This window comes from Lagenorhynchus albirostris, chromosome 3, assembly GCF_949774975.1.
Source record: "Lagenorhynchus albirostris chromosome 3, mLagAlb1.1, whole genome shotgun sequence".
Taxonomy (NCBI): domain Eukaryota; kingdom Metazoa; phylum Chordata; class Mammalia; order Artiodactyla; family Delphinidae; genus Lagenorhynchus; species Lagenorhynchus albirostris.
This window is the reverse complement of record NC_083097.1, coordinates 114,135,855-114,153,523: the sequence shown is the minus strand read 5'-3', so window position 1 is coordinate 114,153,523 and position 17,669 is coordinate 114,135,855. Positions and strand designations below refer to the sequence as shown.

The window sequence follows — 17,669 nt, the reverse complement described above, 5'->3', positions numbered from 1 at the left end:
ACAGATGAGAAATCCATCACAGACATGCTTGCTTGTAGCTCTGGACCACATGCGTTAAGCTATGAGTAATGTGATTACTTAAGTGGCATTTTATTTACACTTTTGCACAGAGCAGTGGCTGCTGCTTTTCCAAAGCAGCCATTACCCAGATTTGATTTCTTAAAAATTTCTGTAGGGTCAGGATGGCAGTATCACAAATATACGAATCCAGAGGAAACTAGTGTTATTTATTTATTTAAATTCTTTTATCAGCTTACAGCAGAGGATGTACTGAGGTCAGTTAAAAAAAGCAGTGGCCGGTCTTCCCTGGTGGCGCAGTGGTTGAGAATCCACCTGCCAATGCAGGGGACATGGGTTCAAGCCCTGGTCCGGGAAGATCCCACATGCCACAGAGCAACTAATAAGCCCGTGTACCATAACTACTGAGTCTGCGCTCTAGAGCCTGCGAGCCACAACTACTGAAGCCCGCGTGCCTAGAGTCCGTGCTCAGCAAGAGAAGCCACAGCAATGAGAAGACCGTACACCGCAACGAAGAGTGGCCCCTGCTCGCCGCAACTAGAGAAAGCCTGCGCGCTGCAACGAAGACCCAACACGGCCATAAATAAATAAATAAATAGCTAGCTAGCTAGATAGATAGATAGCAGTGACCATGTTTGGATATTTGGTGCATACTACATGCTGAACATTTTGCATCTATGTCCCAAGTAATCCGCCCAGTAATCCTAGTAGAGTGGGCACCATAGCCTTCATTTTACAGATGAAGAAACTGAAGCTCGAAGAGGTTGGAATGTTTATCCAGAATCACTTAGGCAGTGACAATGGACATCAAGAGGAGTTACCAGTTAAGAAACTGCCATAGGCTTTTATGTTTGTTTATGTTTCAGATCCAGAAGCAGAACTATTGATTTCAGCTCCAAGCTGGGTTAAGAGCTGAGTTTTGTTAAAAGAGAGGTGTGTGAAACAGACGTATGAGGCTTTGATGGGCAACACCAAAATAACCCATGCAGTGTTGTTCCCACATAATTCCAGCAGGCAGCCCTGACAAGGTACCTCCTATTCTAGCTGCGATTTACGTATCCTGCTGGTAAATCAGATGAGGCATGTGAGCATCGGATGCCTTATTAAATTGAGCCACAGTGTGGGTTTGTTGCAGTAGCTGTCACCGCCTTGTGGGTAAATGTATGATTTCTACTGTGAGCTCTGGGTCCTTCTCCTACCTGTTTTTGGCAGGGGCCATGGGCTGTGTGCTGGTGAGTGAGCTGAAGGTCACACCCTGCTTATTCCAGATCTTTCGTTCCTTAATAGGGTGCCAGGACAAAAGGAATAAATGAATGCTTGCCCTATGTGCTAGCCCAGAGACAGGGTAATTAGAAGGGCTTGTGATGCCATTCAGCTGCCTGGAGAGGTTCCTAGTCATTGTTCTAGGTCATGGCCCAAGAGGTTCTTCCTTCTTATTCCTCATGTCTGGGCTGTGAGTACAGCTCTCAGTCTCATCTTTTGGTGTACATAGATCTTATACTGCAGATTTTAGTGCTGTGTGAATTCATTTAGAAATGATTTTACCTCTCTGGCTAGCGTTGCCCCAACCGTGATGTTAGGGTAATGCTGTCTTCATTTTCCCTATCCCATAGAACTTTGAATGAATGAAGAATGGGTAAATGGATGAATGAGGAGACAACATACAAACACATGAAGTAATACAGGTTATTTTTGTTTTTACATCTTTATTGGAGTATAATTGCTTTACAATGGTGTGTTAGTTTCTGCTTTATAACAAAGTGAATCAGTTATACATACACATATGTTCCCATATCTCTTCCCTCTTGCGTCTCCCTCCCTCCCACCCTCCCTATCCCACTCCTCTAGGTGGTCACAAAGCACTGAGCTGATCTCCCTGTGCTATGCGGCTGCTTCCCACTAGCTATCTACCTTACGTTTGGTAGTGTATATATGTCCATGCCTCTCTCTCACTTTGTCACATCTTACCCTTCCCCCTCCCCATATCCTCAAGTCCATTCTCTAGTAGGTCTGTGTGTTTATTCCTGTCTTACCCCTAGGTTCTTCATGACTTTTTTTTCCCTTAAATTCCATATATATGTGTTAGCATACGGTATTTGCCTTTCTCTGCCTGACTTACTTCACTCTGTATGACAGACTCTAGGTCTATCCACCTCATTACAAATAGCTCAATTTCGTTTCTTTTTATGGCTGAGTAATATTCCATTGTATATATGTGCGTCCGTCATCAGATGAATGGATAAAGAAGATGTGGTACAGGTTATTTTTTAATTGAAAAATAATAAAGTAGAAGCAGGAAGAAAACTCTTATATTCCTCCAGCCATTGATAACCATTGTTACCATTTTGACTTTTCTCTAGTTCTTTTTTTGTATTTTTTTCTTCTTATGGTGAATCATGGGCACTCTTTAAGGACAGTTGAGATACCTAGAAAATGTGACCATGCAACTGGCTAAATGAGAAGATCGATTTTAATGAGCGGGACCCAGCGCTGCTTCATGCTTGTTGGTGGCCGTGGCTGCCCCTTCTTTCTTCCCAGGCCTCTGAGGGGTGGGCTCTGGGCATGGGGAGGGTGTGGTTATCGAGTGGAAGAGATAGTTACATTGCATCATTGGTCCTTTTTATTGCTTCTTGGTTTCTTTCTTCCCATGTTTTTGTATGTGACTTTCTAGGAGTCTCCACCTTTCAGAAGAAGGTAATTTAGCTAAAGAATTAGATCTTGGAAATTGTTTTCAAAAGTTCTCTCTGAGTAGCATCATGTGAAAAACCCAACTGGACTCGTTCTTCAACGCTCATAAGTTATTTAATAGGAAAGGGATTTTGAAGATCTAGGGCATAACTACTGTTTGTGTTCTTGCTGGGCTCTTAAAATTCGGAAGCAGAAATAAAACTCAAAGACAGAGCAGCTTCTTGCTTTGGTCTTCCTTGGATTCTTCCAGTACACGGTAGTCCTTGCTAGTCTGAAAATTGCTCCCACTTTATTTACACAGAGCTGTCAGGCGTATTTGATTTATTATCTGACATATTTAGAATCATTGAATTTTAGGGCTGGAAAGGGCCTGCATTGTTATTAACATTCCTCTTATTTTCCAAATAATAAATTAAAAGAAAGCATAAAAATAAAAATATTACATGGCTTCTGCTGGCTGAGTACTCTTCCACAAGAAATAAATATGTCCTTATTGATGTGTGTTTTGTTACCATATAAATGGTGTAACCTGATAATTTTGCCCTGGAGTGTTTTGATTTTAAAAGATGGGTAAAAGGGAACCCAGGTTCCCTACCACTGTCCCCTGCAAACAAGAGTGGAACCTTTCAAAGGCTTGGTGAGAGCAAGAGGCCCTTAATTGTTATCACTGACTGCGGGTGGGGAGGGGGCACCTCCAGGGTCTTGGTTCCCAGAGCATGGTCACGTGGCATGGCCTTTGTTCTCAGGGATCTCACCTCCAAAGGGAGAGATGTTTATTTAATAAAGGAAGGTGGAGCAAGCTGGCAGTGTGTCTCTGCAGGACAGAGAGAGCGACAGGCACAGAGACTAGTTGGTTGCAGTTGTGGCCCATATGACTTACACACGTTCGTAACAGATGGCACAGGGACGCTTGCTGCTTGGAAGGGCCAGGATGTGAGCTGGCTCTTGTCCCTGGGGTGGCATGCCATGGGTCAGTGCGTCTTCTCTAGACATAGTGTCATTGCTCAACCTTCCAGCTGGAGTGGACGGATCACAGTGATGCCAGTGACCGGCCACAGCAGCTACAGGATTTCTGGCTGCAGAGCAGATGGCAGACCTAGTGGTGTGGCCGTGGTGGGTTGGAGACCCTGGGCAGAGCCGGCAGATGTCTCCCATTGTCCTGTCTCTGTGGCTGCACCTGGGCTCAGGCTTCCTCTCCTGTTGCCTGAGCTGAGGGCTGCTGCAGCAAAGAGTCCTGCTCATTGCAACTGCTGGCTCCTTGTCCCACCTACTCCACATTCCTTGCCTGGAAAATTCCTTGTCCGTCCAGACCCAGCGTAAGTCCCACTGCTTCAGTAGAGTCAGTCCTGGTTCCCTGGAATCATTGGTGGCTTCCTCCTCTGTGTTCTGTAGCTATTCTCTTTTCATAATGAGCACATTGCCTGGTAGTATTATGCCTTCATCTGCTGACATTTCTGGTTCCCTTTCCCCTGGCCAGACTGTGGGCTTCTGAGGGTAAGGGCTGGGTGTTCTTGGTGTCTGTTTTCTGGCACAAAGGCAGACGTGCAGCAAATGCTGTAAGTGATAATTGTGCTCACGTAGAATGAGCTTCTTCATTGGTGTCCTTGCTTTCAGTTGGGCTCCTTCGGAAAGTACTGGTGTGATGGGATCCACCTTCAAGTCCGCCCACCTCCAAGTGGCTCCTTAGTGCCTGGAGATTAGGCGTGGATATCTCTTCAGGCACTGAGGTCCTCGAGTCTCTGCCCCCAACTTCCTTGCAGCTTCAACCTTGCTCTGTCTCTGTGGGTGCCCCAGACCCTCATTGAGCGTGGACAGATTATGGAAACAGCCCTGGAGGGCAACAGGACAGCTAGATGTTCACAGAGTACACAGATCCCCATTAGTCAGGGACTCATGCACACTGATCTTGGTCTGAGGACAGTTCTCTTATAGCTTCTCTGGACTCTCTGTCTTGTCATACGACGTAAGTACATCATCTACCTGTCCGAGTGGCCAGGTGAGCAAGTTCCCAAGTGTGGAGCCTGGCTGAAGTACTTTGGGATTGTTTCTCTAAGTCTCCTGAGTCTACCAGGCATCTATTTGGCAGTGCTGGGCGTGAGAGACTGGGTTACACCCATCATAGAGTTGCATAAGTGCTTGTTGAGTGAGAGGAGAATTAGCCCATCTGCATGGTCCAGGACTGGTTGGACCCAGCAGACTTTGGGAGTGTGAGAGGATTGTTCTACCCTCATGGCAAGCCCTAGTTATAGCAGTGGCTGTACCTCAGACAGGGCACACTCCGCCTTCTCTGTGGAAGCTTTGCCAGTGATCACAGAGGGAAATTGTGGCTTGGGAGTGTGGGTCTGTTTGGCAGGCTTGTCTACTCTGGTGACCTCTTACCACGGGGGAAAGAAGTTCAGAAGTTGCAGATTTCAAATGAACCCTCTCAGATTCTGATGGTGCCATCATTGCTTTGAAGTGGACAAAAGGCCTTGACCAGATTTATTTCTGGGGCTTTGGTAAGGAGCATCTGCTGTGTACATGGTCCAAGGGCCAGAGCCTCAGGATGCAGAGGAGGGCAGGCAGGGAGGCTGCTAGGATGCTTTTAGGGTCACAGTGGGGGAGTTTTTATTGCTAACTTTCCCAAATGTTCCTTCCGGGAGAAGAGGCTGAATGGTAGGGCTGGGAGGAACCGCAGCACGCCTTGCTGTGCAGCTAATGAAAATTTCATGCAAAGTCTGTGGTCATGGCTTCTCAGAGAGATGGGCGGTGCCGAAGCCACCATGTCCTCTGTGCAGTGGCTTGATGTCAGCATTGAATGCTCCACTTTGAAGTGGGCCCCAGAGAGTGTGGTGGCAGACAGGTGTGGTGGCAGTGCTTGGTCCAGAGCCCACAAAGTGCTCCTCAGGGGGGCTTGTTCCTGAGGCTGCTGTCACCAGTGCTGCTGGCCATGATTCTGAAGCCCGGGGAACCATCTGGCGTATGGGGTGGTCAGGACATCCGGATGTCCTGACTGCTTTCTTGGGGCCAGGCACAGGAGAGATGGACCTGCTGTCCAAGCTCACAAAGAACCGTGAGGCAGGTGTTTGAATCCCCCCTTTCACAGACGGGGAAGCTGAGGCTCAGATGTGCTAAGGGTCAATGCAGTGGTAGAGGGAGCCTCTCGGGAGGCCTCAGGCCTCTGTGCTCATCTCCGTCCCTCGGCATCTCCTGCAACCATCGTGTTCCATCTCCGATAGGGAACGAGCCCCGTGTTGTCTCCCAGGGTCTCCAGTCTTCACATACCTCACTGGCCCTCCCCTCACATGGTACCATTAACGCGGTGCGGAGCGGTTAGGGCATGATCTTCGGAGTCGGGCAAAACCGAGTTCAAATCCTCCTGCTTCTCGCTAGCTGTGTGACCTTATACAGAAATGCGATCTCTCGAAGCTCGCTTTCCCAGCCATGTCATCGGGGTGCTGATTGTGCCTGCCTCACACGGTTATCATATGAGTTCAGTGAGCTAGAACACAGCTGGCTTGGACGGCGCCTGGCGCGTGGGGAGCACTCGGGAAATGGTAGCTGCTCTTATTCCTGTATGATGAACGTTAACGTCGCTATCAGCATCACTTGGATACTTTGGATTGGATTTCAACCTTTTCATTTCAACTTCCCCTTGATGCAGGTCCTGAATCTTGCATCCGATTTCTGCCAGCCGTGGTGAGCCAAGTCATGAAGTCTGTGTGTTCCTTGCGGTGACTTGGGGTGTTCGCAGACGTGGGGCGAGGCTGTCGGGCAGGGGTCCACCTGTCCTCCTTGGTCGATCCCTCCAAGGTCTTCTGCCGTCATCCCTGCTGGTGCCAGGTTCCCGTTACTGCCCCAGTTTAAGTTACACGAAGGGAGTTGCCCATTTCACTTTCCTCGGAAACCTCCAGGTCACGGAGCCTGAAGTGCTGAGTCAACGGGGACTTAATTGGGGAGTTGCAGCCCAAGACTCTGGTGTAAAAGAAGCAACAGAGGTTGAATGGTTCTTTCTTCATAGGAGGTGCTCATTGAGTACCTGTTGCAAGATGGGCATGTGCTGGGCTCTGGAGGTGTGGAGGTGAAGACGTCCCACCCCTGGCCGTGGGGACTGCTGGCTGTGTGGTTGAGTGGCAGGGGAGTGGTCGGCCACTGCAGAGCGGTTGCGTCAGTGCTCTGTGTAGACCACACGGCTGAGACGTCTCTGATGTGGAGGGATTGGGGACGGGGAGGTGTGCGCACGAGGAGCATCGTCTAGTCTAAACTGGTATTTGATAGAGCAGCAAATGTTCATCAGAGAAGGGCGAGGAAGGGTATTTCAGGCACAAAAGGAGTAGCACGTGCAGAATTTCAGAGCTCGAAGTAAGCATGGCTGTTGCAGAACCAAGAAGTGGTTCTTGTGGGGCTGGAGCGAAGCGTGTGGGCTGGGGTGTGGTTGCAGGGGGACGGGAGGATTCAGCAGGGACTGTGCCTTGCAGGGCCCTGTAAGCTGCTCCCGGCCTTGGCCTTTGCCTGGGAGCTGTGGGGAGCAACTCGAGTATTTGATACTGGGGGCTGATGAGGGCAGGCGTCCCTTCAGAGGGTCCCCGTGGGAGCAGCATGGAGAACAGCCTGAGCAGGGTACAGGGAGTGGAGGCTGGCTGGGCACGTGGTGGTGACCCAAGGGGCAGCTGGGGGGCCCGACTGAGGGAGAGGCTGTGGGTGCAGAGAGTGGGAGGTGTGACAGATCCAGGGAGGGGGGGGGCTGGTTGATGCCTGAATGGCAGAGGGAGGGAGGAGGGACCAGTCCAGCCTGGATCCTGGCCTGGCCAGCTGAGCGCCCAGAGGTACCGTGTACTGAGCCCCAGAGGTGTTGAGGCCAGACCTGACAGTGGAAGGTGAATTTAACTCTGGAAAGCTCCGGAAGCTGGGGGAAGGGAGGCCTCTGATGGGCCGCACCGGGTTTGCTGTTTGTGGTGGACCTGATCGTCCCCTGGTCACCTTTCAGTCACTGTGGTTGAATCAGTGTGTGGCTTCCTTTAGCCAATGGGGGCTACTCATTAGAATCCTCTGAGGAACTTTAAATGTCATTGTGGAGGCCGTGGCGCAGACCACCGAATCAGCATCTCCTAGGCGGTGCCAGGCATCAGCGTCTAGAAAGGTCCTCCGTGACCCCAGTGGTCAGTCAAGGATGAGAACCACTGCTTTCCAGTGCTTGCGGTTGGCACCTCCCGTGCAGGGTGGGTGGGGAGGAAGGGTTGTGGTGATAGTTCATAGCCAGTGTTGTATACTCCAAAAGGCAGCATCTGGATGTTGATGGAGGCCTGCCAGCCTCGGGGGTGGTAGGAGTGGCATTCTCAGAAAGACAGAGGGACCTAATGAATTTGGAGCTCGTGATACTCGGACAGGGCTGGGCCTTAGGCAAGTACAGTTTGTATTTTCTGTAAAGTAAAGGTTTACCTGCTCCAAGACGGCAAGGGTCTTACTTGGTGTGTCAATGAGGTGGACCTTTTCACGGTTCCTTCCTCTGTTTTCTACATGTCAGTTAATGATTATGCAGAAATTTTACCTGTTCAGAGCAGGTCCAGTCCACTTAACGGGATATAGTGAGTCAAAATTGAAACTTAAATTGACTTAGAACTATATGATGTGTAATTGCTAACAATGGTTCAAAGCACCTCACTGGTTATACAGAACAGCTCTATGGTGTAAGTGATATCTTTTTTTAATAGACAGGGTCACTGAATCTTAGAGAATGGGTGCCTGACCTTTAAACAGCGATGTGCTTGCAACTCATGCTTTCATATTTCATTGCATTTGTTCTAAGTCACTCTTCATTCATGAGACTAATAAAATTGCATGCGTTTGAAATATTTCATAATTATTGTTCCCAAGGACAATCGATCTCCCTTCATTTGGGCCTATTTGGTGAGATTCAAATGCACAAGAGTCACATTACTGAAATTTTAAGCATGTCAGTGTTTCTATAAAGCCTGTTTCTCTCAATGTTTTTGAGACATCTCAATATTATAAACCTCTGGACATGGACACAAAAGTGTACCTTTTTATTTATTGAGTCCTTTTTTGTGCCTGGTAATATGCCAGTCACTTTGCCACATTGTTGCGAATCACGGTGACCCAGCCTCCAAGGCAGGTGCAGTGGTCTTGCTTTGTGGCTCAAGGGACTGCGTCTCAGAAGCTGAGGGGTTTGTGCAACGCCAGCTGGCTGGTGGGTGTTCAAGGCAGGATTTGAACCTGTATCTGCTTCAGAGCCTGTCCTGTTCATAGTGTCTCCTCTGTCTTTGACATCATAGCCCTGCCTGCTTCACTCCCATCTGACATTCAGAAGCCTGCTCCTGGCTAGCTCAGGTATTTTGATCATTTTGCTAACGAGGTCAAGGGTGTGGGTGGCTTTGCGTCTGGGGAGACGCCCCTTGTCTTGGTCAGAGTACAAAGGCAGCATCGTAGGTCCATTTGTATTCCCAGAAGAAGCAGCCAGATATAGGGCACACTTTCTGGAATGGACCTCAGACTCAGTTTTTCTCTTTGAGAAAAGCCCAAATCAGCCATCACTCCCCCTGACCCCAGCTTGGATGGACAGAAATGGACAGGCAGACAGTCCTGAGGAAGGGGACTTTGTGGCGGTTATAATCCTTTAATCACCTGAGGGGCCATGACAGTCCTATTCATTTTACATCCCAAGACCATAAATCCACGTCTTTCTCAGGTTTTAGACCCCCTTCAAGCTATTTTGGAGCTGCAAGGCAAAAGAATTTCTTTGCAGAAATGTAGAAGGTCTTTTATTCTTGCTGTCTGATGTCATCTCAGAACTTTTATTGAATTTCACCCTTTGGACCAGTGTCATAGGAAATTAATCATTTGAAATTCTCAAAGATAATAATCACGCCTGCGTATTTGGGTTTAATCATGATTTTGCTATTTGTCCTACAGTAATGACACAGATCACCAGAGGACCCTCTGATTTCCCTGCGCTTCACCTATTCTACTGAGAACCTAATGTTCTTTTCATGAACTTAGTGAACAAGGGGACCTTTTCAAGGGAGTGATGGTCGGGAAAATGTCTGCCTGTGACCTTTCTAATGTTATGATAATTTGAAATTTTGATGCAATTATCGAAAATGTTTACATTCCTTCCTATCATTTGATGTGATTCTTTTATTTTTTTCTCATTTATAATGCTTTCGTACTCAGGAAGTTGAGGTAGGTTTTTGATTTTTCTACTGTGTGTAGACATAGCATCAAAATTGTTGCCAAGTAAAATGTAAATTTCGCTCTAAATCCTAAATCTCAGTGGTAAATATTTGTTCGAGTTCAGTGAAACAGGACCACACACATTTATTTTTCATGGGTATATCCGGGGGTGCAATTTATCAAATGCACAGAAACAGTCCATTGACTGCTTTATCTTTTCTCATTAGTTACAGTACAAGTATGATTGTCAGTTATTATCTGTGTTTTACTGGTGGATTATTTATTGAAAGAGCAGAGCAACTGACATTGTTATTTTCTAAACCATTTTGTCTGAGGCCTGCAGGACTTTAGACCAAATGTCAGACCAATTTATCAAAGAATCACTCTATTCAGGAAGAAAGTGATTTAGAGTGTCTGTATAAACCTACACCCACCTGTCCTTACGTGCACACCAGGAACAGTCATGGGCATTTCACAGGGATACAGAGATGTTAAAGCGGGAACAGCGTACTTAAATTATATACAGTTCGGCCAGGACTTAACTGTGTACTGTTGAGTGTTGCCCTGGGGGAATGTGCAGGTGAGTAAGTAGTATTTACTGTTCATCCCTGTTCAGAAGTAGCCCGGGCCCAGCTGTGTGGGTGTGATATGTGCCAATGGAAGATGTACGAATGGCCCAGCTTCCAGTCCCTGGTGTACAGGGTTCGCATGAGCGGGGTCTGTGGAGTGATGGGGGGTGGGCGGGGGACCTCAAGTCACTGTCCAAGCTGGGCTGGTTGGTCGATCACTTCATTCAGAAGGATTGTCACTGGGGCTCTTCACCAGGGGTGGGCAGGACAGGCCTGATGGAGAGGAGACCGACAGCACATTGCTTGCCCAGAGATGTGACTGGAAATAGCTCAGAGGTAAGGTGGTGTCTGGGACGCTAGTTCCTTCCCAATAGATGGAATGTTTTGTATTTCTCAACAGCGTGACTAGTAGGGGTTTCCACTGCACACAAATTGAAATTACAGGAAAATTTCACATCATACAGCTGATGCACTTACATAATGTCATCTGGAAATCTCACATTTCCAATGACTTCTATTATCATTTCAGAGACACTTTTCCCACCTGCCAGCCACCCCTCCTTCCTGTTCTCCCCAGTCAGTTAGTGTGAAAAATAACTAGTTTGCACTGAGTCCTTTGGAGAGCAGTTTGCCTATAGCCCCTTAACTAATCTCTTTGTAAAGGTTTGGGGTTTGATAAAGTGGGATTAACCTCCATCTAGGATCTATAAACCTGGCCACCTGCAGGGTCCACCTGGCCCTGCAGGGCAATGCTTCTCCTTTTTGTATTTATCTGCAGGGGGTCTTCAGATGACCCCAAGGGGCTGCCTGCCCTCAATTCACCTTACTTCCTTCTGTACATGTCTCCACTGCTCACTCCTGGTTGAGACAAATGAGGCTTCCATTTATTTTCTAGGCTGGTAATTTTTATTACCTCAGGTAATCTTCAGATGATACTTCAGTGTTCAAACAACTTAGCTAAAATATGTGTGAAGGAGAAATGATCTGTTCCAGGAGAGCGAAGTGTCTTTGATCTGTAGTAGCTAAAGCTGTAAGGTATATATAAATTACATCATCATCTTCATAAGTGAGAGTAAAGCAGTTGGGTCTCAAAAGTGGTTTCCATTTGATTGTGCCACTTCATCTCCTCCTCAGAGTTGCTTTGACATTCTTTGGAGCTGAAATAAACATCTCTGGAAAGGCAACCCCCTGGGGAATAGTTGAGCTAAATTGCATCGGCCATTTGGGGGCTGTGGGACAGGGGAAGAAAAATTCAGGTTCCCAATCAAAATGGGCTAAACCCAGAGACTTTCCAATTCGTGATGACATCCATGATGAGGAGACTTAATCACTAAAATTATGGCATAGGAATATTTTTGCATCATTGCATGGTAGGGAGGCTTAAAAGTTTTCTTGGAAGATGCATTATAGATCAGAATGTCCTTTGGTATATATGTATATATACGTATTTTATTAACACGTCCTGATAAATATATCCTTATTAATATCTTTTATATATATAATATATAATATGTGTTATATATTTTAAAAAGATTTCGCTTCCCATGAATGTTTATCAAAACAGGGTATCTCTAAAGTAGTTGAAAAACCAGAGTTAAATTCCTTTGCACCAGCCACTGTGTGCCGATAATTTCACAGGATCCAGTATTGTGTTTAGTGGGATATTTATTTAGTGGAATGAATATGGTTTTACCTCTTTTGATCAGCAGTGGAGGGTTTAAAAAAATAATTGGGGCCATGATCACTCCCACGACTCTCCCTCCACCACCAGCTCCACTCCCTTCTTCGTCATTCTAGACATTATCATTGGTCGCTTTCTTACTGTGATCTGTGTGCTTTTTTTAAAAAAATAATTTTTACTGGAGTATGGTTGCTTTACAAGGTTGTGTTAGCCTCCACTGCACAACAAAGCAAATCAGCCATACGCATACAGACATCCCCTCCCTTTTGGACTTCCCTCCCATTTAGGTCACCACAGTGCATTAAGTAGAGCTCCCTATGCTATACAGTATGTTCCCAGCAGTTGTCTATTTTATACATAGTATCAATAATGTATATGTGTCAATCCCAGTCTCCCAATTCCTCACACCCCACCCTTTCCCCCTTGATATCCATACATTTGTTCTCTACGTCTGTGTCTCTATTTCTGCTTTGCAAATAAGATCATCTACACCATTTTTCTAGATTCCACATATATGTGTTATTATACAATATTTGCTTTTCTCTTTCTGACTTACTTCACTCTATATGACACTCTCTAAGTCTATCCACGTCTGTACAAATGACCCAATTTCATTCCTTTTTATGGCTGAGTAATATTCCATTGTATATATATGTACTACATCTTCTTTATCCATTCCTCTGTTGGTGGACATTTAGGTATGCTGACTTTTGATGTGTTTTTGCTGTGACTGTATGCTCACCTGGAATGTTTCATGATTTTGGACATAACTCAGTATGCTCAAATTTGAGAGTCTTTTTAAATTTATAGGTTCTTCCAGGTTTTAACAGTCCCTAAAGAGTTGGGTGATTTTCATTTTCGAAGTGGTATCGTGAGATGGAATAAGCCCTTCCTCGTATGGTGAGAATTTAGAGGAAGACTGTTCTCTGCCCTGTCCAGCAGAGGCCTGATATAATTATCCTGTGCAGTGTAGCCAATAAAATATACATGCATGGTAACACTGCCACCCTTCACTCTTCAGCCTGTAGTATGCACGAATAGGAGTTATTGAATTTAATAAATAACTGTATCTAGGTATGCGAACTTCTATTTAGGTGTATGTTTTAAGAATTAACTGTTGCTGAGGTCCTTGCAAGTCAGTTTTAAAAGCTTCATTAGTAGAGATAAAATTACCCGTTAAGAGGCCAGCACAGACGGATACACCTCGCCTGGCGAGTGTGATCTAGTACATCCGCCATGCCTTCCACCACAGTCTGAATTTTAACAGGCCACATCTTTATTGGGCCAGGAGGAAGATCAGAGGTGAGGGCTTTTGAAGTCCTGTGCTTTTCTGGTCTCTGGACCAGGTTCTGGGGTCCACGCAGCATAATGCACTTAGGTACCGGGCAGCACCCGGGTGGTGTGGGGTTGGCACACTGCTTCCCACGGTGGGATTTGCCACTGTGAGAAAGGAGCTAGAAGCGTCAACAGCCCAGCAATCCCTGGGTCTGTTTTAGGATAACCTAAAATATATGCTATATTTAAAAATTTTAGATAGAAAATAAGATAAAGGAAGATCTGGGCTGGTGCCCGTGGATGTTAAGCCCTGGAGAAATGACCAGCCAGTCGTCCTTTGTCCCTTGAGCACTGACTGTTAAGTGGGACTCAGGGGTGAGGTGAAGCTCTAGAAGGGCGTTCTTCTAGCTTTGGCTTTTTCCGCGCGAGTTCGGATGGTATCAACTATGGTCCTTATCAGACGTTGCCCCAGAGGCAGAGTGGATTGATTGGCACAGGCCCAGCTGCTTGGACTGCCCATGTCTGCAGACCTGGCTGGTCCAGTGTGGAAGGCTGATCCGTGAACTCCGGCCACTCACACTTGGACCTCGCTGCTGCAGTGACCGCTAAGTGGCCCGTGCTCAGCGGCCATCCCCCAGGTGGGCTCTGGTGCCTGTCTCTCAGTTGTAGCCACAGCGGTCACACCCAAGGTTGTCTGGGCTGCTAGCTCATTGGGTTCTGCTTTGGCGCCCGCTTTCCCAAGGCAGGTCAAAAGCAATCAGATGCAGGGAAATCATTTTCCTTCCCCGCTTGGCCTTGCTGGGCAAGAGGCTCTTTGAAGGACTCATTTTGCACAATGAGCTTTGATTCAGGTGTACCTTCACATTTGGGCAGCAGTTAGGCAGTATTATTACATGTGCAATGAGTTTCTAAATATTCTCATGCAGATAGCCACTTTTAGAGGTTTTATATTTAAAACCATGATTTTCCCCAAGAAATATGTAAAAATGGCAGTTATAGTTAGCCTGGAAATGTGGCAAGGTCCAGAAGAATGCTTCACATTCCATCCAAGTTATAACGTATGTTGAAATCACTAGGGAATATCCAGTTCTTGAGACCGGCTCAAACCTCACTTGGATATCAAAGGGAATGTGACATGTGAAATTAAAGCAGAGGAACTTGTCTTTGGCTCCAGTCCTTCCTTGTTAGACACACATCCTAAGCTTCCAAGGACTTCCATGTATTAGAACAGCATGTTCAAGTAGAAAATAGTTCCCATGATTTTAGACTGCGGTTGGGTGGTACCATCCTCTGGATGTGCAGAGGGCACTGATGAACCACAGTTGGAAGGACAGAGGTTTTGTTGTTTTTTCTCCAGTGGTGAGGGTGAGTTCATCCTGGGTTATCTCTTCTCTTGCCCTTGTGAACAGCAGAATGTCTGAGTCACTTGCTTATATTTAGTGCTGAGTATATTGGCCATCAAAGCTGAGAAATCAAGTGGTAAATTTCCCACCAATCATCCGGCTCTTAGCTTAGAATCATTAACTCTGGCTGCCACATAATTCAAAAGACTAGGATTATATTTAAAATAATAAATGGAGTGAGATGTGGCAGAGGGATTCTTTTAAACTTTCTCAGTGATATTTCATGGTGTAGACCTCAGAGACTTCCTAACCAGATGGGTGAGAAGACCAGTTATGCCATAAATTTAAAGCCGGAGCAAAGTGGGCCAATTCCTCAGAGTTAAAAATGATTTAATGCTGACTCCCCAGGATCCGGAGGAACCCGTTCATGTTTATTCACGCTCTGGAAAAATGGAATCACTGCCTAAGGAGCAATGTTCTGATTTTACTCTAAATCCAGTTTCCTAAAATCTATTTAAGGGCTTAGGTGAACGCAACCAGGATCTAATAAAGCCAGGTAATTGAATGACACAGAGGCCGATAAAATTCACAGGAGATGGTGTCGGAGATAAAGGGCCGCAGGAGACGGCATGGCATGGACCATAGTTGAAACTAATTGTGCACTTTGATCTAAATGAACTTCTCTAGAAGAGACGTCGAGGCCTCATTTTGGCCAGCTTTCTGGAACTGCAGCCTGCAGAGTACCAGCCGAAAACACATCCAGCAGATCATTTGAGTGTATGCAGGAGGGAATTAACTGCATGGGGGCACATGCCCTAAAAACGGCTGTGGAGGTGTTTTGCACGGGTGAGGCCTCTGCATGTTGCAGACAGTTGAGCTGAGCTGACAGAGTGGGTGTGCTCGGCTGCAGTGGGGTGGGTGAGCACTTACAGGGAGGAGAAAGAGTGGGCCGTGGAGGTTTGGAAGGGAAGGGTTATTAGCAGTGGCGAAGAGGTTAATGTGACGATAGAGAAGTGAGTGACCTGGACCCTTGCACTTTCAAAGTAATGAAGTGTCTAGCCTCGGAGCAAGCTTCATGCAAGAAGGACATGGTTATGAATGAACCAGATTGGCCAGCCTTTGTGTTTTTATCTTTACGCACCTGGGGCACATGGTATTAAGCTGAATATATGCCTGTGGTTAATTCTCACATTTGAATGGCCCTCTGTTTTTAGGTTTGGGGAGTGTTAGAAAACTGGAATTGTGGGCCAGAATTACATGTCTTCGTGTAGGAGAAATGTTGACAGTTGAATTATCAGTGGTTACAAACACAGAGGCTTAATCCCAAGTGAGAACAGCTAGGCATCACCACTAGCGGTATAATTGATGGCAAATAAGTCTTGCACCTAGAAGGTGTCTCCGTTTATCTGTCAAACCAGGAAGAGCAGTGCTGTTTCCATATTAGGCTGAAAAGTATTAACTCTTCCTAGGGTATAATCCATACAGTTTGAAAGACAAGAACTTAAAAAGTCAATTGATATTTTTGATTGCACGTGAATGCCTTGGAAAGATTTCTGAGCCCTTAGTGTTTTCCTTTGTGTTTTGGGAGGTGGGGGGAAAGGCAGCTTTTTATGCATTTATGTGAGAAGCTTCTTGAAATCTGACCTTTGTTTTCCGTTTTTTTTCCTCATATAGGATGATTATTTCAGAAACTGGAACCCCAACAAGCCTTTTGACCAAGGTAAAGGATGCCCTTTTTCTTGCTGTATATTCCACGGGAAATGCTGTCTCATTTTTCCTTCCTTGAATGCTGAGTTACTCTTCCCTTAAAGGCCAGCTGGCTGTCTTATTTTACTGACTTTTGTGGACTGAATTGACTGGGGTGATAGAAATTATTTTTATCAAATTGGTTATTTGTCTGAGATTGCCTAAGACTGATTAAAACATGTTTTTATTGAATTGACCACTATAATCATTGGTTGGTTTTGTTAGAGAACAAACATATAAAGAAACAAAATAGTAAAATGCTTATCAGACTCACCCGGTGAATTGTTGGGCTGAGTCCAGTGATTTCATTCATGGAACAGACTGTGCCTGGAGACGCTGTCCAATTCACATGAGCCACAAAAATGAAACTTTCTCGTCTAGAAATAGGCTAATCCCGGGAGGCTTTCAGGGGCGCTGATATTTCATTTGCTAAATAACTTCATCGTGTTTCTAAATAGAAGCTTGTTTCAGGGGCAGCTCACTGACCGCTTGGGTTTTAGCTTGGTCCTCAGAGGGCTCTTTCCACTCATACCAGCAAGCACAAAGCCAGGCTCCTGAAGGCCATTGGAAATCTCTGTCCTCCTGTGAGCTATTTAAGACACAGCGAGGACCTGCTGTGAATCACATCCCTGTTTCTATTGTTCCATGTGGGGCTGCCGTTGGCACAGACCCTGCTGCTGAAATGGTGGCAGATTGTACTTGAAGTACGTATATGCAATTAATGCTGCAACTCAGAGGGAAAATGTTACCTACCGAGTCTCAAAGGTTCACGCTTCTGAGAATCAGCCTCAGTTCTGTAGACTGAGTATCTGATGTGGTCACGATGGTCAACTTGACACAAAGAAGTCAAGGAAAGCGTTGACGTGTAACACGATAGAAGGCGCCCCTTTCCGCTCTCTCCTTTGTCACTTTAATGGGTCACTCCAACCGGCCTCTGGTTTTCTTGCAAGCAAAATTGGCATTAAAATTTTCGCATAGACATTTAGCGTATGCCCTCAAGTAGTGCAACACTTTGTTCGTTCATACGTGCATGCATTCATTCATTCTCGAACATTTATTGACCTAGCACTCTGGAACAAGCACCGAGCCAGGTCCTGGGGATAAAACAGAAAACCTGTGGTGCCCATCCAGGAGGAGCTCAGAGTGGGGAGTGGGGAAATAGCTCAGTGAACAGTTGCG

General features: G+C 46.1%; 1 protein-coding gene across 2 annotated transcripts in view; it reads left to right on the top strand.

Annotated features, from left to right (window-relative positions):
* The window catches only part of SPOCK1 (SPARC (osteonectin), cwcv and kazal like domains proteoglycan 1), a 545,050-nt gene that overhangs the window by 236,250 nt on the left and 291,131 nt on the right, over positions 1-17,669 (top strand). For both annotated transcript variants that reach the window (XM_060143663.1, XM_060143662.1), the window contains exon 3: positions 16,419-16,464. In XM_060143663.1, coding sequence (XP_059999646.1) covers positions 16,419-16,464 — 46 coding nt within the window. The remainder of the gene's footprint in view (positions 1-16,418; positions 16,465-17,669) is intronic.